Below are 21,222 nucleotides of genomic sequence, written 5' to 3'. Positions count from 1 at the left end.
AAAATTCACATGTTGGAAAAAAAAAATTTGAAAAATCGATAGGTTGTCAAACCAGAATTATGCCAAAAAATCATACAAACAAAATCAATTATTTATTTACTCAAATATCTAATTATACTTATTTTTTAATATTTATATTATAATTTGAAAATGTCTTAACTGTTGTAACACGCACGACTCAATATCATTAATATTTAATTTTGCTAAGTAATAATAATTTGATATCAATAATTTATTTATTTTATTTAGTATAACTTTTAACTATTAAATATTTATAATTAATCATTAATATTATTTACTGTATTTATTGTCTTTTGTTCTAATATGTTTTACATTTTTTTCTGTGGTATTAGCCATATTACCTATTTAATAATTACTAATTATTACTAATTACAATCTTTTTATTCCTTTTGAATATTTCGTGATGACAAATAGTTCCTAAGTTAATCACCTAGATGGTGCTAGTAGGCAGTCCATAACATTGAACCATTATATCTTTAATCGTGCTCTAGACGCTCGTCCTGTGCACACATTTCGCCTTCGCTGTTTCCGTGTTTTTAAAGTTTCAATGCAATTATTTCACAGTTTAAAATTCACTCTACATTATTATTTATTTACAATTGTTATCACTCTGTGTTTAATTTTTAAACATATTATTATATTTTCTACCGCTATTCTAAATGTTTAAATGCAAGCAGTGTCCTTCGCTATTTAACTATAAAAGAAATTTGATTAGCCACCTAAAAAAACACGCGGGTTTGCGTTTACAATGTAACATTTGTAATTTGGTGTTTACTTATAAAACTAACCTTAACAGACATCTGAGAAACATTCATGGTATGTAATAATTATGTTTATCTATAAAGTGTGATAACTGATTATAGTGCATATCGGCCAAAACAAATGAATACCTGGAGCACTGTCGATGCCTGTCTTATTGATGGTTAGACGTCAAGAATGATTCCACTACGTGGAGCCGGGATACTATTATGGTAAACGGAAAAAAAGTCCCTGGAAAAAAAGTACTAATTTCATTAAGGCCTAATAGTCTTTAAGAAATAAAGTTAGGATGGTATTCAATTACGTTAAATTACGAAATAAGTATTATTTTTACTTTATCTAATAGTTACATACCTATACGGGCGAAAAAACCATTACTTATCTGTACAAATGGTATCTTACTATTATAAAAATAACACGTTTGTCGATCGATAAAATTAAAGATATTGATATGTGTACTGTTTTTACGTTATTAGTCTGTATTCGATCGTTATAATAGGTACATGTAATTCGTTGTTAGTTGTTACACGTAATTCGTTTTGTGCTACGTGATCAATAATGGAAATATTAAAATCGAATAAAAATAACGAAAAAGTTGCTTTAAAAGGTTATATGTATACAAAGCATAAAGAATGTAAGCATTTTATTCGGTGGAAATGCGTGAAAAGCAGTTCATTTAAGTGTAGGTACAGCTATATTAAAATCATCATTGAACAAAAAAATTCTTCACGATCAAAGTGCTCATCACGATCATAACCAAGCATCTGATCAAAGTGCTATCGAAGTCGGAAAATCTAAAATTAAAATAAAAGAAATTGCTAAAGTTTCTGGTTCTACGCCTAGTCAAATTTTCAATGAAGTAATGAACTCAGTACAAGTTAGAACAAGTTTTAATGAAAATGTCTAAATTATTGTTACATGTAAAACATAATTATAGTGAATTGAGTGTTAGCAAATTTGTTTTTTTCGGGTACATTTTTTCCGGGGACTTTTTTTCCAGGGACTTTTTTCCGGCATTCACTATTATCAGCTTATATGTATTTTCCCGACGTTTTTCCTGTACGTTTTGATTTAAGTGAATTGTATTTGAATCAGTGGCGTATTTAGAATTTTGCTACCCTGGGTACACATTTTTTTTTAATGTCCTTTCCCCGCCGGTTTTTTTATGGTGGCAATTTTTCTCACCCATAAGAAAAACTTACAAAACATGTGTCATGTGATATAATGGTAATAGTTTTATGCAGGGATCGTAAATATTCTCATTAACAACGACGAATAACGAAATAATTAAAGCAAATTGTAAAATGTATTTATTTATTTTTTATACATTTTTAAAACAGTGAACATATTAAAAAATAATTTTTCTTGAAAAAGATATCGATAGGGGGAATGCACAATGAAATGTGGCCTTATTGCATTCAAACCATGGTTAAAATCAATTAACTTTTTTTTTGGGCGAAACACGTCGCCTGTGACTGAAATAGCTCACTTCCCCGCCCTTGCCACACAATATACTGTTACGACCTATTCTCATACAGTCATTCATACCATATACGGAAAAAAATGTGGAGTTCGTACGGTGACAGTACGCTTTCTCGAAAGCAACTACCTTTACCTAGTATAGATATAGGTAAATAGTATAGTTATTGATATGAATTATTGGCAATAAAAAATTGGATTTTTATTTTATATTTATAAATTATAGCTGATCTTGCGCACTCTTTGCTTGTAAAAAATGACAACTAAAAAAAAAAATGAGATTGTTCAACTCATTATGTGCGTAACTTGCTGCAATAAATGCAACTCAGCAACCCTGGTAGGCAATGTGCGATAATTCAATTTTATGCGTGCAGCACAATCGATGAAAACTAGGGCTGTTCGATTTCGATTAATCGATTATTATTTTTTTTCGTCGATTATTTTACAGTTTTTATAAAATTCGATTAATCGCCAAATAATCGAAATTAGATTAATCAATTAATCGAATTTCCGATTAATCAAATAATCGAATTTTTCGAATAAACAAGATGATTAATCGTTGTTTTAACGGTTCGAATTAATTTTTATTTTTACCACTTAGGGAATTTTGTATTCTATTCCATTTTGTGTGGGTCCGTGTTTACTTTACACCAACACACTAATCTTCATTAAAAAAAATCGATTAATCCATGGGCGTAACTTGGGCAGTTTTTATGGGGGGCAAACATTACTTTATGCCGATATACCATATACTTAAAAGTTAAAGATATTTGGAGACTAAATATACTTAATCAGTGGAAACTGGAAAGCATAACATAATAATATTATTATTTAAGCTAAATATTTATTGTAGTATGTACAATTAAATGACATTATGGAAAAATCTTGATAAGATGATGGTTTATTTAATAAAAACATTCTGTATTTCTATATTGCTTATAATGTATTACACTGTGCGTCTACCATATATTAATTATGGCTTATACAAATAATAACTTATGTCATACACACAAACACGAAGGGTTCCGTACCATAATTCAATATTCAATATTTTCATCTCTTGAATAGAAACTTTATGTAATGTATTTTGTATTTAAATGTATGTGGGTAAATAATAAACAAAATTTATTAGATAAATGGTTTGTTTGTGCCCGTGGCAACGACTTAAAACGATTCACTATAATTCTGTATTAAAATTTATAGAACGAATCATTTTACACGACGTCACTCATGGCAACCATTTATAAACAAAAATTTCGATCTGAAATCTCAAAATTCGCGTTTTAGCACCTACTCCTCTCCCTTTTTTTAGTATTTGTTGTTATAGAATCCACGGAAATAAATAATCTGTGAAAATTTCAACTTTCTAACATTCATGGCTCATGAGATACAGCCTGGTGACAGGCGGACGGACGGACAGCCGAGCGAAAGTAATAGGCTTCCGTAGGGAAACGTACAGAATCCTAATAAATGAATGTATGTGTATTGTTGTGTGTGTCCATATTACCATGGTAACCATTTATATATTATTTTGAGATTTACGTCCGTGTGTGTCTCCATATTACCATGTCAACCAATTATATATTATTTTGAAATTTCCGACGGAATGTTTTGTATATATAAATGGTTGCCATGGTGATATGTAAAACATATTATTCATATCGACGCCCTAGATCAAAACTGCAACAACTCAAATAATTGGTTTGTTGGGTATAATGTGTTTTCTATATTGTTTCTCTATGTAACGTAATGTAAATTATAATTTTGAAAATGCTCTCTCGTGGTCAATAATTTAACTATATTTTATTGCGTTCTTGAAGTGAAATCGTTACAAGATCGTCTATAAGATGGTGTACATAACTTGGATTTGTTATAACTCGAGTTGTTGCAGTTTTGAACTGGGGCGTCGATATAGAGTTGGCAATTTTAATAAGCAACGAAGTGAACATTATGTAGGTATTATACACATTAATAAATTTGATCATTACATTTTACTACAAATTAACATTTATTTTGCATACATTTGTAGAAATATTACCTTTATTTAAATTAAATTAAATCATTCAATTGGATATTATAATATAAGTAGGTACTTACCTAAATACCTAATGTGCATTTAATATTTTCTATTAGCTTTAAAATGTTGTGTTGATTTTTCTTAAGTAATATTTAAATCGTTATCAAGATGTTTTGATTTTAAAAGTCAGTAGGTAAAAGACTAGAATTTTATAAAAAAACAAGAATATAAGGTGCCATCACGGCATCACCCATCACTGAGTTCATATTATCACTCATGCAAATAATGCAATAAATTAATAATTATGTAATATTATATAGGTACATATATAAATCATAAATGTGAGGTTCTCGGAATTGATTATTACTATTAGAAAATATTTTCATTACTATATTAAAAATAATATTAATTAAAGGCGTCTCTTGACGTTTTCCAATATTTTAGTTTCAAAACAAAATATCAAGTTAAGTATTTAACTATACTATATTAAAAAAAATTACAATATTTTAAATAATAATAATTAAGAGGATGTCAGCGCACTATTCGTTTTCTCTCTCTGGCCCACGCGCAACATAGACAAAACGCATTTACGCAAAATCATTTTTTCTATGCGTTTAAGTAATCTTAGAGTAAAGTTACCTATTACAAAAAAGATAGAGAATAATATTTTTGAGGGAATGACATATCGATTTTATATTTTATTATTTTTTAACTTTGTATTCGACTTTTAAAATATATAAAAAAGTGTTGTAAATTTAAATTATGTCTAAATTGTTTTGAGACAATATTTATACAAATCGATATGTCATTCCCTCAAAAGTATTATTCTCTATCTTTTTTGTCATGGGTCATGAAAGATAACTTAAACACATAGAAAAAATGATTTTGCGTAAATGCATTTTGTCTATGTTGCGTGTGAGCCAGAGAGAAAAAACAAATAGTGCACTGACAGCCTCTTAAAGAGGACGTCGCATCCGCATGTATTGTCTCCATCTTACACACTTACCACATTTCAAATTTTTGTACGCTAGTTTCCATAGGGTGCTGTCAGTTTTTAGATTAGAGTGAATTGACTTAATATCAAAATTTTATGTAACAACATTATCTGTGTTCTCTTGTTGGTTTTTTACGATATTTTAATTTTTAATTGAGTTACGAGCATATACAACATTAATATTTGAAAATGCTCATAATTCACTTAAAAAATAAAATATCGTAAAAAAACAACAATAGAACTGCACAGATAATGCTGTTACCTAAGAATAATAAAGTATCAATTAATTTATCCAAATACTAGATAATAAATAATCACTATTTTCTTGGATTACAAGTATACCTACGTCCTACATAATATAATATTATTTTATTTTGTAATTATCAACATAGATAGGTGCATCAATATTCAATAGATGGTATTATATTGAATATAAATATCACTATACCTATTTGTTTTATCATGTTTTATAATATTAGACAGTCCTCAGTGAGTCCTGTAAAGTTTTTAAGTTAAAGTATTTGAGTAAAAGTATTCAAATACTTTTTTAAGTATTGAATAACTTTTTAAATACTTTTTTTTGTATTAAATACTTTTTGGTATAGAATACTTTGGTTTTTATTTCGAACATTTTATTTTTATTCGAAATAATTGGTTGGAAAAATATTATTGTCAACTACAATAATAGAATAATAGTTTTATTTAATATTCTGTATTTCTGTGTTAGCCGAAGCCCAACATTTTGTGAAAACCAGATTTCTAAAAAAAATTGTTGAATATTTAATAACAATATTCCCTTTAAAACTATTAGATAACTATTAGATTACCTACTACCCATGTGTTTATATTATGATAATTAGAAACCCACGTTAAAAACCAAAAGTATTTGAAAAGTATTCCAAATACTTTTTCAAAGTATTTGAGTAGTATTTGAAATACTTTACAATTAAAGTATTTGAGTATTTACTCAAGTACTTTTTAAAAGTATTCTTTACAGGACTGTAAAATAATAATAATATTATAAAATTATTATTAGACATTTATATCATATTATTATTGACGATCAATATTCGATATTATCCGTTTCCGTTTATACACACGAAGTCGCTTGCACTGCACATAATAAATAATAATAATAATAATAATAATAATAATAATAATAATATTAATTAATTCTACTATGTGGGTAATCTTTGTAAACAACTTGTGCATGCGCGCGCACGCATTCCCATTTGTGTGTGTTTGTATGAAGCGATGACCTTCTAAGCGTCTACAAAAATAGTCTCCACTCAGTCCACTATACATACTGACACAGTCCTCACTAATCAGTCGTTTGCTCAATGTCAACCGGCACGCCGTTCAGTTAACAGATTCTTTGCAACAAATTTCAACGGCAATAACAATACGGTTTTCGTCGTCGATCCTAAGGTAAAAACAAGAGCGATTTTTTTCGGTTTATTTCCTCCCTCCCCCTCTTATCAAACCATCGACTTACCGCTTATGCGTGACGCCGTGACGCTGGAATGGCTCAGGTGATGGTGTGCATGTTGAGTTGAAAAAAAGAATGTGGGCAATTCATCAGATAAAAAATTCTGGTCACTGCGCATTGAGAGGAGTATGCGTGGGTAGAGAGCTGACGATTTCCTTTTTCGTTTTCGCATAGTCAGGACGAGCCTTTTGCACTGTATAGCTCTAATATACCGTCGCATATTATACATCTCATGAATTTGATCTAAATAAATCAAAGTAACATTAATAAGCCTAAAACAGTTCGATCGATTGGCAAAGCTATAAAAATAAATTATAATATAGGCAGTGGAAAACAAATGTGCAACCGTTGTCAATAGTTTTAAAGCGAACGACAATGATTATTGATTGCACGTGTAGTTCTACGTGATCGCGATGGTTTCTTAAATTTATGAGTTTTCGTTTTTTTAATCTCAAAACTGGAATATAAACAATAAAATATAAACAAAAGAAAACACACGGCTTATGCAAGTTGCAGATACCACAATACTACATTAGCTAGTGTGTCGTGTGTATAATATATAGGTAACATAATATTATAATATTTATGCACTTATATACTCATAAGCGCAAATATTGGGAGCTTTAGGGGCTAATCCCCCCTAAATATCCATAGCCCCCCAAACATTTCCTACATTTTGTCTCGAGCTTATTCAATATTATCAAAGTAAGGCTTTAGCCCCCTCCCTAAATCCCAAACGCTATTTGCGCCTATGCCTATAGTTGATTTTATTCCTATAATTTTATAACACAATAACGAAGAAACGAGCTAGGGAACAATTTAAGCCAACAACTGATGAGGTTTTTTTTTAATTTTTCCACTAATGTACACTCATTTCAATATTATATTATGTACAACTGTCAACTATAATTGTACTATATAAGAAAAAATAATGAATATTACTATAAAATAGATTTAATATTATAATCTATTCCGATGTTTACGTTTAAACGTTTTATGGATGATAATTATTATAATAAGCTATTTGCAAATTTCCGCAATCACTATATTCACAGTGGAAAACCATACTAGTCATAGAACCTAATATATGAGGTTTATATTAATATATTATAATACAATAATATTTAACTACAAGTATACCGCGTATACAACTTGTACAGACTGTAAGTTGTAGAAGTAGAATATTTAACGAAACCTATATATAATATAATACCATATTGAATATAATATAATGTTATTAAATATAATATGATAAAATATACGACGAGTATACACGATTTACCTACAACTATTGCATCGAATAAATAATTTATTAAGTTTATCAACTATTACCTACAAATTCCAATGCTTTGGCCGTGAACGCACTCCCGCGCCACAGTGACCTTCATCACAGTCAAGTGGCGTTGGGTAATAATAACATAATAATATATAATATTCAAAACAGGTATAATATCGATTTATTATTGCTATTGTAATATGCTACTGAACTGATTTTAATTAACAACGGTATCATACACGAATATCATACTCCATTATTGTTTAATCCAGTGTCGATGTCACGCATATGCAGGGGGGCTCGAGGAAGACGAAGATCCAAAGATTTGTAGTACCTAATAGCTATATGTAGCTAATGTAGCTATACACTGTCCAGATATAATTTATGGTAAGGGGGAGGGGGTCGAGTATTGAATAATTAAAGACTGTAAACTGTTTCAACTTTATTTTTGTGCGTATATCGACGTTAAATAAACGCTTGGGTATATAATATATTATAAACTAATTTAAAAGGTTAATAGTTAATTAATTAATTACCGTTACCTACTGTATTTCTTTATGTATACAGTATACTTACTGTTTGTTTGATTCTTTTTTTTGTGTGTGTGTGAGAGGTGTGAATTTTTATTTTTATAAATGTGTGGTGAGAGAAAAAAGTTTGAGAAAAACTTTTAATTGAATGTAGATATTTTCATATTATTAATATAAACACACATTGTATTGAAAGAAATAAACGGACAGTACGTAGCACTCATTGTTTGAGCAGACAATATCACACAACATTCATATAAATTGCAATCATATTATAATAGGTAATAACCATACACATATTTATTGATAGGTCGCAGAACAATGTTTCCTAATACCATGAAGCTATATTTAAAAGTGTTTTTTCTTATTACTGGATATAAATGCAAATTTGAGTATCTATATTAGAAAAATGAAGTTCATATTTTGAAATTGTTCGATATACCATTAAGTTAGTGTATAATGAGTTTGGACAAATAAAAAACATTTGGAAAACTGCCACGAACTTATATGTAGGAAATTAACTTTAGTTGTCCCCATACACCTTATACCTACGACCTACCTAGTACAGACTGTACAGTACCATAGTCTACTTTTCTGCTTAAAACAATAAAACACGAGTAATGTTTTTTTCATACTAAACTGAAAAATTATTTATTAAGTACCAAACGAGATAGGTATTCAATGATCCATCTAAACGTTATATGAACCATTTTAAGAGCTTTTTCACTGTCTAAAAACGAAAAATATGTAAATAAAAATATAATATCATTACAGCATATAAGTCATAATCTATACCTCGAAAAATCTAAAACCCATAGGAACGTACAATTAACTAGGTACAATATCTACAAGTCACTGTCACACTCAAAATTCGTAAACCAGCTAATTTTAAATTCTATAAATTTCAAAAGAGTATGCGCTGTAAGTTTATGCACTCTGCTCTAGGTTGCCGTGCCTACAATGGTGATGTAACAAATTAATACATTATACTATATAGGCACTATACGTATATGTAAACTAAATTGAGACGATTATATATTATACCTAATGGCTAATTGTGATTATTCGTGTTTTTATGTTTTTCGGCCCAAAGTGGGCATCAATAATATTATCTATACATATTATTATATGCATACTAAATAATGCTTATGAATACTCTTATAATAATATATTATTACGAAATTATATTGTTTCATTAAACTGTTGTGCGGGCGGCGTTCGATAAATGCCACTGATGACCTATATATTATAATAAATACATATTTATGATATAGTTAAACGATTCCGATTTAAATGAAAATCTAATCGAACTATCAGAGTTTAATAAACACATTCCGATAGAATTATTATCAGAAAATCGAGCTCGTATGTACTACATAGTGGCAGTGATGTACACACTAATTTATGATATAAAATGCGTATAATCTACGTGTTCATTGTACAGGATTATTATTTTAATACCATACATATAATACCCCCCCCCCCCCGTTAACCTCTATGGCACTATGCTACGAGAATCTAAATGAAAAATTGCCCTAGTCTAATAAAAAATGAAATGACGCCACTGCTCTCAAGTAATTACAGCGTTATATTGTACTATGAATTTTGGACCATATTATCATTAATTTATTCTGTGATATGTTATTGTGGATATAGACTATAGTTGTTTACAAAATTGTTATCAACAAAAACGTCTACTAAATTATTATTACAAACACACTGCACTGACATCTTTATATTATTATATATTATAATAGACACAAAGTCGTTAAATCGTGGATTATATTATATACGTGTACAGTTTATGTATATTATTAGTTATTACTCCAATGCGATAAGCCACGTACATAAATAGTACGGTTGTAGTGTTCAAGAACTTATGTGTACATTGGAATAGAAAACAATAATTAACATTAGATATTTACCAAAAAAAATTATGTTTAGAATTTAATCTTAGGACTTGGTAATGTAAAATATAAAATAAATAAACTTGCTTCCGCGTATAAGCGTCACGATTGAATCGATAGTTTATCAAACGATATGGTCACTGGTAACTACCGCATGCAGTAATACTCTGTACCTAAAACTGTTGTAATTTGGCTTGTATTAGATAAAAAAAAAAAATATTTTTAATATGGGAAAGTTATTTCAGTGAATATTCTGTAGAGGAGTTTTGTAACTACGCAAGAATATAATATTATATTGTGTACAAAACACGATCCAAAAGAATGACGGTCGAAATTCGAATAAATTCAGAAATTGATAGACCGGTGGTCGGGAGCTTATATTTGTAAATTATTATATAGGCAATAATGTGTACATTATGTACATTCACACGTGATTTTGGGGGTAGGCATTGCTCGAAGACTGTTGTCTGTTAGAGTGCCTAACATGACGTATGTTCTACGATAGTATAATAACCTTGCAGCTGGGTACGCGTCGTAGGTTTAAACATATTTTAACAAAATATATTATATTAAATGTATTGTGCCTATACACTGCAGTTATCACTTATCAAACTTTCGGAGCACTGAAAAGTGATAAACTACCTAGTGTAAACGTCGAAACGTTTTTCCGACCCAGATAGTATCTTATAAGTTATAATATATAGGATATACATGCAAGTTCTATATACAGACGGCAACAGGATAATACATGCACACCGCACGACGGTTCTGGACATTCCTCACTCCCGACTCTTCTCTCCGACTCACTTCTTACTAACTACTCATCTAAATCATCTAACACGTGCCCTAGATACCTATATTTTTATTTATTTATTATATATTGATCCGATTTCGATATTATTTTGTTTTTGGAAAGAGGTGTCCTTGTAGAGTGCATTGAACTTGGATTTTTAAAATTATTTTTCTTTAATATGACCTTTACTCACAAGTTTTTATTATTTTTGTGTCTGTTCTACGCAATGAAATCGAAAATAATTATTCTCTTTCTAACGAAATCATATTACTATATTAGACCACTTTTCGATGCGTGAGAGTTTTTCCTAGGGCTGTTCGATTATTTCGATTAATCGATTATTATGACGATTATTTTTTTTTTTCGATTATTTTACAGTTTAAAATAATAAACTAAATAAACTAAATTCGATTAATCAGGTAATCGAATTTCCGATTAATCAATTAATCGAATTTTTCGAATAAAAAAGATGATTAATCGTTGTTTTGACGGTTCGAATGAACTTCTATTTTTAGCACTTTGGGAATTTTGTAAGCTATTCCATTTTGAGTGGGTCTGTGTTTACTTTACACCAACACACTAATCTTCATTAAAAAAAAAATCGATTAATCGGTTAATCAGTCATTGAAAAAATTGGTGATCGATTAATTATTAGTCGTTATAAAATCGAATTTTGGTTTGATTATTAATTTTCGATTAATCGAAATAATCGATAAAATGTGAAATTAATAGGTAATCGAGTGGTAAAAAAATTAATCGAACAGCTCTAGTTTTTCCTGTGAAGCTTGTTTTGAGCAAAACGTCATGCTTTTTATTTTTGGTCGGCGTTGCACCCTTTGATATGTGCGCCCATACGTTCACACTAGTCACTATAATATGATAATCACTAACTCAAATGCCATGGGTGGCAGTAAAGATATTGCATATTCCTTAAATATTGCCCAACATTAAAAACACACGAGCAGGCGCCTTAAGAGGGGGTTACACCCACATGCGTTCTCTCTGTCGTAGTAAACGCATAACATGGAAAATTGTACCCTTATAGCAGATCACACATAGCTCTGTTGATTTCAAAATTAGAGTGAATTGACTTCTATAAAATTTAAAATTAAGAATATTATCTATTGAACCTCATAATGTTTTTTATATTGTAATTTTATAGCAAGTTATGAGTATTTTAAAATTGTAAATTGTTTGTGCATTTTAAAATACTCACAACTTGCTTCAAAATTAAAATCTAAAATAAATATATTAGGTTCACTAGATAGTGATTAATACCTATATAATGATCATTAATAGCTATTGATAGTTGCATCAAAAACATTGTTGCAATGTGGTTTATAATTAACCGAACTGTTAAAAACAAATAATTTACAATCGACTCTTGCAGATGACCGGCCTGTTTATTTTTCTTTAATCTTTGCTTTATCGTGCGAGTTCTAATTGAACGTTAATGACGTGCTTGACTGCAGCATCACCTTTAAAATATTATATATTTATATAGGTATCCATTATATAACCCGTGTAAATATATTATAATAATTGTATAGGTGACAAAAAACATACTATCAGTCGCATAAAAAAAAAAAAATTAAAAACCGTAAATGTTGCGATCGGCGGCGGCCCGACGGTGCAGGTTTTTCACGTTTTGCGGTAATATAATATTATTATAATATAGACTAATTAATAAATCTGTTACAACAATAATAATTATCAATTAATGATATACAATTGAATCGTTGACTGCAGAAATGGGATAAGTCCACTTTATATAGTTTATAGGAGGTACAAAAAACGTGTTATGTATAGTGGACTAATATATTGGAGTTTTATTGTAAAAAGTTATATCTGAGAGCTTTTTTTTAAATGTTCGGGCCCAGTCGGATTCGTCTCTTTTCTGCAGTAAACGATGAATTTACGTGCGTGCGACAAGTGCTCAGTCACGATAAAATGAAAATTTATATAAATGGACTCGTCCCCTTTCTGCTCAGTTGTCATGTTATAATATAATAATAGACCGGATATTAATGTACCTATAATAAGATCGTTGAACTCTGTGTTATTATTGTGCTTTCGAATGTGCTTATAGATATAATAGCTGACCGCGTCCAGTGCTACAGTCTCCCGGTACCAATTATACCGCAACCGCGTTTGAACACCAACGTTCCGATGGCGCAACAGCAGCAGTACGAGCCACCGGCGTTCGACTCGAACTGCATGACGCTCACGCGGTACGTGTTGGCCGAACAGAAAAAAGTTCCGTCGGCCACCGGAGATCTGTCCCAACTGTTGACCAGCATTCAGACGGCCGTCAAGGCGGTCAGCTCGGCCGTGCGCAGGGCCGGACTCACGCACCTGTAAGCAATATTTGACCAGTACATTTTTTTTCGACTCGCCCAATGCCCAGTTAACTCAAATAGATAGATGGGTGTTATTATAGGTAGGAACCTATTTTCGAAAAGTTAATTAAAAAAAAAAAAAACTTTTTAACCCTGCGACCGCGACGTTTTGAATTTACGTCGACTCAACATATTAATATTATATTATTATAATTCATAAAAGTATAATACCAATTACTGATTTGAGTCAATTTTCTGAACCAAAATTTTCCCAAATTTGCATCAACGTGCCTCACCGATAAAAATATAGTGTATTGAACATGGATACTTATATATAATATATATATATATAACGCTGCAATCATGTCCTGTATATATAGGTATGGCATGGATGGGTCTACGAACGTGCAAGGCGAAGACGTCAAGAAGTTGGACGTGCTCAGCAACGAATTGTTCATCAACATGTTGGCGTCGTCTTATACGGTCCACATGCTGGTCAGCGAAGAAAACGAGACTGTCATAGAGGTACGTCTTATCACGTTATTGCTTTTATAAATATTATTACCATTTTTTAGTATTGTCACAGAATAGATTAAATTTATCTATTCTGTGGGTTTATGGTATGCCAGGCCGTAGGTCCTATCTTCGGCATATTTACTCGATTTGACCAGGAAATACTCAAGACCTCGTGAATCTTGGAGTAATTTCGTTGCAAAGTTTGGCCTGTTTTTTCAACAATTTACAACTCGTTGTTAGTTTTTAATTAATAATTACTGCTGTTGGATGTAGTAGGTAGAGATGATGTTAAAATATGGTATTTTTTTTTCATTATTATTACACTGTATTGAACCTTGCAGTACCTATCTTAAATCATCAGAGATTGAACTCAGGTTATAAAACTAATGGCCAATTTAAAATGGCTTAATAATTTCAGAAAACTTTCTAACACAAGAAATAAGAATTATATAAGAGTAATTAATAGTAAATAGGTACCGTAAGTAACCGGTGAAATATTCTGGTAGCTACGAAACATTTTACTACTCAACGCAGTAATAATCCGATGATCATAATATATTAAAATGTATTTATTATTTAAAATTTTTTTTAGATTGAGACTGAAAAACGTGGTAAATACGTTGTGTGTTTTGACCCTCTGGACGGGTCGTCCAACATTGATTGTCTCGTGTCCATTGGTTCAATATTTGGAATATTCAAGTACCTACTTATGGAATAATACACTGTTTTACAATTAAATACTATACTAGGAAAATAACATATAGGTACTCCTTGTCCAAATAGCATCATTAATCCCTCTTTCGTACCATCAAATTTTTGATTCATTAGAGAAAAAAAACAAAAGTAAATTTGTCCTTCTTACAGGAGGTTGTACAAGTATTTGGCTTAGATCTAGGCCCTCCATACTACTTAGTATAAAAAAAAAACTATTTTATACATGGGTATTATAAAATAAAATACTCAAATCTATGCTGGTACAAATATAATATTCATAAGTCATACTTAACTTAACATGTTTTTTTTCATTGATGGTGAGGGGGGAAGGGGTTTACCTAGGATTTGGTGATTATAAAGGCTTAAAAAACAATATTTCAGAAAATAATCCTAGTCCAAACAATTGGACCTTGTTAGTGTTATATTCATAATCGTTAAAACAATTAATGTATAATGCTGATCCTTGATGGTAATAAATTATTGTGATTATCTTACGTTAATAATTAGGTCTCCTAAATAGTAAACAACCAATTAACAATTGACAACTTTAGATTAGTTCAATCAAGTTCCCCTAACCAAGTGCAAATCTAGAAACAAAAAAAGAGCTTCATAGCCCCCCACCCTTGTATCCACACCTGTCTCTAACCTAACCCACTAATGGGATAACGTGTAGAGAGAAAAATTGTTATTGAAATTAACATTATATAAACAATTAATTAAAACAATACATCTAATTTGCAGAAAAACCGATGAGAGCAATGAGACAAACGTGAACAATGCATTTCAACCAGGCAGGAACATGGTGGCTGCAGGTTATGCGCTTTATGGCAGCGCAACAATGATGGTGTTATCGTTAGGCAAAGGGAGCGGAGTTAATGGGTTTATGTTGGATCCGGTAAGTTGTTACAATAACACTACATAGTATAATACATTTTTATATCATTGGTGTGTTTCTATTTAAACATGAATATCATTATAACAGTCGATTGGTGAATTTTTGTTGACTGAGAGTAACATTAAAATACCCAGCAAGGGAAACATTTACAGTATCAACGAAGGGTACTCACATTTGTGGGACAAATCCGTGACAGAGTATGTGAGGAGGAAAAAAGACCCAGAGGTAATTTTGTGTCTTCTTATTGTTATGCATTGTAAACTATAAATTAAATTAAATATTGTTCTTTCAGTGTGGTAAACCGTATGGTGCCAGGTATGTTGGCTCGATGGTTGCAGATGTACACCGTACATTGAAGTATGGAGGTATATTCATGTACCCGGCTACAAAACTATCACCAAACGGCAAGGTATAAATTTATAAAAAAATAAAAACTATTACCAAAAATACTATATTTTACATTGCATTGTGAATTTTAATCAACACAAAAATCAATTTTATATTACACTAGTTACGTCTATTATACGAAGGAAACCCAATGGCTTACATAATTGAAGAGGCAGGTGGAATAGCGAGCAATGGTAAGATACCAATATTGGACATACAACCCACAGCCTTGCATCAGAGAAGCCCAATATTTTTAGGCTCCAAAGAAGATGTCAACGAATTGTTAGAAATATATCAATCATAAAGATTACTTACATTTTTTGTAAGAAATTTATTATACAAAAATGATTACACAGTGTAATGTTGTAAATTTTATAAAGTAATAAAAAATTTTATTTTCGTTTCCTAACTATTGTAAATTATCATACTATATAAAAATATTCAACACTAATGTTGATTATCAAGTAATTAAATGAATACATAATATTTGGGTAACCTAAAACACAATGTTATGTTTTAAGATAAGATAAGAACACAAATACTTAAGAACGAAGAGCTAAAAACTGATGGAACACTTCAAGGATATGAATGTCAAGATCTTGAGTGAAAAGTAATCCTTCTAGCGTACTGCTGTATTTCTGCACTTGTTCGTGATGCTGAAAACAAAATAAAAGAGGAATTTAATCGAAATGAATAAAAACATTTGTATGTTTCATTTATCAAAATTAGTATATACAGTATCAAAATCATGAAAACAATTTGTGGAATACTAATATTGTAATAATAACAATCAAAAATGTATAACAATTAGAGGACTGAAGGAAGAAAATTAAAGTAGGTTATGGTTATTAAGGGTTCAGGTTTATATTAAGCAAACAAATATTTAGAACAGAATTTTATTTCAAATACTAGTCATCTGATTTGACAAATGTTAAATATACTTTTAGATGTCATGTTTAAAATTTAAGACTAGCCATTTTTTAATTGATGGCACCTGATTGCATACCTACTGATAAGATCAACATAAAATATGTTTATTATTCATCAAACATTCAAATGTCCAAATATTTTGTTAGTTGTTTAGGATTTTTGCAATTTGGTATTTAATAGCAATAGGGTGATTTTTAAAATGTACAAAATAAAAAACTATTTAATTTTAAAAACACGAGTTTATATATCTTACTAATCAGTTACAGGGTTATTGTATAAAAAAAAAAAAGGTGGATAAGTGGGTACCGCTCTGCTGTACAGTAGTTGTAATGGATGTGTTATATTTGAATACAATGATAAACCATTGTATACGAAAAACGATTCTAAGGGTTAGGGTAGTGTAGTCCTTACTTTTTATTCGTTTAATATGGTGATACACAAAGCATTAGAAATTAAAATCCCATTTCTATCAGTTTTTCGTAATTTGTTGATGGTTTTCTCGACACTTTCTAAAACTACTTAGATTTTCAAATTTTGACCTCCCAAAAGTACTAACTAGGTTCACTATACTTTTAGAAAAGATGCTGATCTCAAAAATCAAAGCATGCTTACTAGTCAAAATGTTGCTGAAAGACAGAAAAAAAAACACATCATTGTAAAACCAATACATTCTTTCGTTCCGGTCAGAATCTAAAATTGCATACTATAACTATATTTTTTTTTTTAGGGACAACTTAGGCCATTGGATGGTTTTTACTGTGTGGGAAGGTACTGTAGGTTTAAACACGTGTGTTTGTTAGTTTGGCACCCGCAGGTATCTGCCATGTCCGGGTGGGGGATGACGGCCTCTCTCTCCAGACACCGTGATGGCCTGAAGAGAAGTGCCGTCCGTGGCCAAGTTTCGAACCAGTGACGGTGCGCGTCGCGACCGACGCCTTAGTCCTCTCGACCACTCCGTCCCCCTAAATCATATATTATTATTGATGTTCAATGTTCATTGTATATCTTTGCATTTATTTTTAATTTCTAAGACATTTTTCTGTCTGGATTCCGCTTAATGTAGACACATTGGGACCAAATTCATTAGCCCACATTAAGCGGTTGGCCATATAATCGAAATTAGTTGGTAAGTATATATTAGAATTGGGACCAGATCATTTTGACCATATTAATCGTCGCCCACATGTATACATGTAGAATCCACTGTATATTGAGAATATTTTAAGGTTTTTTAGAGAATATAAATCTGGTTTTAAAATCTTATTAAGGATGTAACAGCATTTAATTTATTATATGAACCCGGGAAAATATATGAAAAGTGAATTGTTATACTCACAGCTAAAAACACCTGTTGCAGTCGTCCAACAGTGTATTTGTACCAGTATGTGTCAAATGGTCTATCATCTGTATCACATTTTACTAAATGTTCAGATAATATCATTATGAATCTCTGAAATAACAAAATTAATTCCATTAATATCATATAATTTTCATTTTGTTATACGCATACTTGAAAAACAATCAAAAACAAATTTTTCTGATCAGCTTGTGCCATTTCTAATTTCTCCTCCATACGTTCAACCATCTCTTCGGTAACATTGTCATCTACGTCCATTGGAACACCTTGACCACCAAATGTTGTAGTTGTCGATTGTCGAGGTTTTGCCTCAGCCTTTTCTGTTTCTGTATCACTGTCGTCTGAACTATTTGATATCGCTGCTGTTGTACGCAACTTTTCTCTAGCTTCATTCAACTCTCTGGTCAACCGATCTACATGTCTGGACATCTTATTGATGGTCAATGACAATATCTCCCAAATATACAGCCTAAAAGATTGATAAATGTTAAAAATGTATCAATTAAAAGTAACTGAAGAAAAATGTTAGAGGCTCATGAGAAGTGATCGCTAGACGCTAATCAATGCTTTCAATAGTAATTACTAATTACCAAAACAAAATTGCACACTTTTTAAAATTTTTATTATTATTTTGTCTAGGTGAAAAATAAAATTATTCATTGTATTATCTGTCCAAAATAATTGTTGTAAAGACATTTTAAATTATTTATATATTTATTATGTATATTCTCACATTAGGTTAGAATAAATGGTACAATACAGAAAATCCCTGGAACCAACAATGTTTAGAATCCACCCATTAAGAGGACGTTACACGGATATTTGTTGTCTCTGTTTTTACAAGTGCATAACATAGCAAATTTACACTCAGCAGATCACGTTTAACTCAGTTAGTTTAAAAACTAGAGTGAATCGATCTATTAAGTAACTTGATGGTAAGAACATTATCTGTGTTTGTATGTGGGTTTTTTTTATAATAGTTCAGATTTTAAGTGAATTATGAGCATTTTTAATTATTATATTATACACGCATAACTTACTAAAAAATTTAACAATCGTAAAAAACCTACATATAAACACAGATAATGTATATACCATCAAGTTTCATAATAGGTCGATTCACTCTAATTTTTAAGCTAACGGAACTAAATACGTTTTCCTGAGTGTAAATTTGCTATATTACGCACTTATAAGACAAAGACTACAAATTGGTGTGTAGCATTCTATTAAGAGGACATAATACCCGCATGTGTTGTCTCTGTCTTACAAGTGCGTGACACAGCAGCTTTTACGCTCAGCAGAACATGTGTAGCTCCGTTAGTTAAAAATTTCAAATGATTTGACTTCTTATAAAATGTATAGGTAAGATTATTTTCTAGGCAATATCATGTTTTTTTATTTTATTTTAATTTTAAAGCGAGTCATGAGTATTTTAAGATGTACAAACAATTCACAATTTTAAAATACTCATAACTCGCTTTGAAATTAAAATATAATAAAAAACATGATATTGCCTAGATAATTGTCTTACCTCCAACTTGTATAAGAGGTCAATTCTCTCTAATGTTTTAATAAAAGGAGCTACATGTGTTCTGCTGAGTGTACAATTTGCTATATTACGCACTTGTAAGACGGAGACAACACATGCGGGAATCACGTTACTAGTGATCATTATTCAAAAATCTGTCAATAAATAAATTACTTGGTAAATTCTGGAATCATGTCTTTTGAGAATATCCAATTTGCCACTGATGAGCATTCAATAATCTGCGTTTTCAACATTTTGTCTATGAGTACAGTTAACATTTGCTGATCTGCGCTCCATAAATCAAAAGTGCTTCTTAATATTTGCAATTGGCCATCATCAGTTTCTCCTAAGGCCTAAAATTTGAATTATGTATTAGGGTAAAAAAGTTGTTAATTTTTTGAATACATAAACCAAATCTGCACAGAAGAATGTTAATTAACAGTGTTGGATAGTAACGTAACGAAAGTAACGTGTTATGTAGTTTCATTAGAATTATTTCCAAGTAACGAAAATATAATAGTATAACCTGTTACAGTTTTGTTGTGTTTAGAACCTATTGTGAATTGAAAAACAATTATAATACTATACTCTGTTCAAAATAAGATCTTTATCTGGCTGCGACCAGTTTTCATTCCGCAACGTTCAGTCACCGTCCCTAAAGATGTGTGCCATGAAACAAAGCCATGCTCATGCGCATAACTCGGCCGTCGGGTAATGATCTTATTTTGAACTGAGTATATAAAATGTGTCTTAAATATTTCTAATGCCGGTATTAAGTTAAACCAATATAATATAATATAAATATTAAATTTTAACTCGCTACAATTCACTTTTCAATGATTTTGACATATCTACTTGCACTATAAATTACAAGTTAAGTTAATTCAATTTATTATTTAATTCGATTTTCTAAATATGACAATAGGTACACAGAACATTTCCTATGAATATCTAGCGTGGGCTGTTGTTATTATATTTTATATATTTCTATTAACAATTAGTTTCTATAAAATATACCTAAACACTATTAACACTTAGGGCCTGTTTTACAATTATAGTTTAAACTTTGGTAACGCTCGGTACCCGCATGCAATATCTCCGTCTTACAAATGTACAACATGGCAAAAAACTGTTTTGCGCGGGAAAAACCGAGAAGGCTACAGTCATAACTAAGAAACGAGATTTTCACCTCATAAAAAGGAGAGCTTTGGCTGTGCAACGTTGTTTTTATTTTTTGGATATCATTTATATGAAAAAGTTTTTCAAGTTTGTAAAAACACAGACAATAATG

The 21,222-nt window shown here is 30.5% G+C and overlaps 2 protein-coding genes across 3 annotated transcripts in view; one reads left to right on the top strand and one right to left on the bottom strand.

Annotated features, from left to right (window-relative positions):
* The first annotated feature begins 6,546 nt into the window (after window positions 1–6,546).
* On the top strand, window positions 6,547–16,525 carry LOC100570401 (fructose-1,6-bisphosphatase 1). Of its 2 annotated transcripts, XM_016804541.2 has the most exons (9): window positions 6,556–6,698; window positions 12,816–12,918; window positions 13,355–13,622; window positions 13,985–14,129; window positions 14,713–14,819; window positions 15,576–15,729; window positions 15,817–15,954; window positions 16,022–16,138; window positions 16,241–16,525. In XM_016804541.2, the coding sequence occupies exons 2-9, from the start codon at window positions 12,870–12,872 to the stop codon at window positions 16,418–16,420; spliced, it is 1,158 nt and encodes a 385-aa protein (XP_016660030.1). In that variant the 5' UTR covers window positions 6,556–6,698; window positions 12,816–12,869; the 3' UTR covers window positions 16,421–16,525. The 2 variants fall into 2 exon arrangements, with proteins under 2 accessions (XP_003244698.1, XP_016660030.1); XM_003244650.4 differs by lacking the exon at window positions 12,816–12,918 and having other exon boundaries at window positions 6,547–6,698.
* Window positions 16,165–21,222, bottom strand: part of LOC100162404 (nuclear cap-binding protein subunit 1) — an 11,802-nt gene continuing 6,744 nt past the window's right edge. The window contains exons 11-14 of the mRNA XM_001947422.5: window positions 20,106–20,284; window positions 18,557–18,872; window positions 18,383–18,496; window positions 16,165–16,772 (exon numbers count right to left, since the gene is read on the bottom strand). Coding sequence (XP_001947457.2) covers window positions 16,659–16,772; window positions 18,383–18,496; window positions 18,557–18,872; window positions 20,106–20,284 — 723 coding nt within the window. The 3' untranslated portion in view covers window positions 16,165–16,658. The remainder of the gene's footprint in view (window positions 16,773–18,382; window positions 18,497–18,556; window positions 18,873–20,105; window positions 20,285–21,222) is intronic.

Source organism: Acyrthosiphon pisum, chromosome A1 (genome assembly GCF_005508785.2).
Source record: "Acyrthosiphon pisum isolate AL4f chromosome A1, pea_aphid_22Mar2018_4r6ur, whole genome shotgun sequence".
In the NCBI taxonomy this organism is placed as follows: Eukaryota; Metazoa; Arthropoda; class Insecta; order Hemiptera; family Aphididae; genus Acyrthosiphon; species Acyrthosiphon pisum.
The sequence above is the reverse complement of the archived record's forward strand: the minus strand, read 5'-3'. Positions and strand labels throughout refer to the sequence as shown.

Coding starts and splice junctions, on each gene's coding strand:
- LOC100570401 (XM_016804541.2), top strand. CDS start 12,870: ATGTTGCGATCGGCGGCGGCCCGACGGTGCAGGTTTTTCACGTTTTGC. Junction 15,730..15,816: donor ATGGGTTTATGTTGGATCCG/GTAAGTTGTTAC, acceptor TCATTATAACAG/TCGATTGGTGAATTTTTGTT. Junction 15,955..16,021: donor GGAGGAAAAAAGACCCAGAG/GTAATTTTGTGT, acceptor TTGTTCTTTCAG/TGTGGTAAACCGTATGGTGC.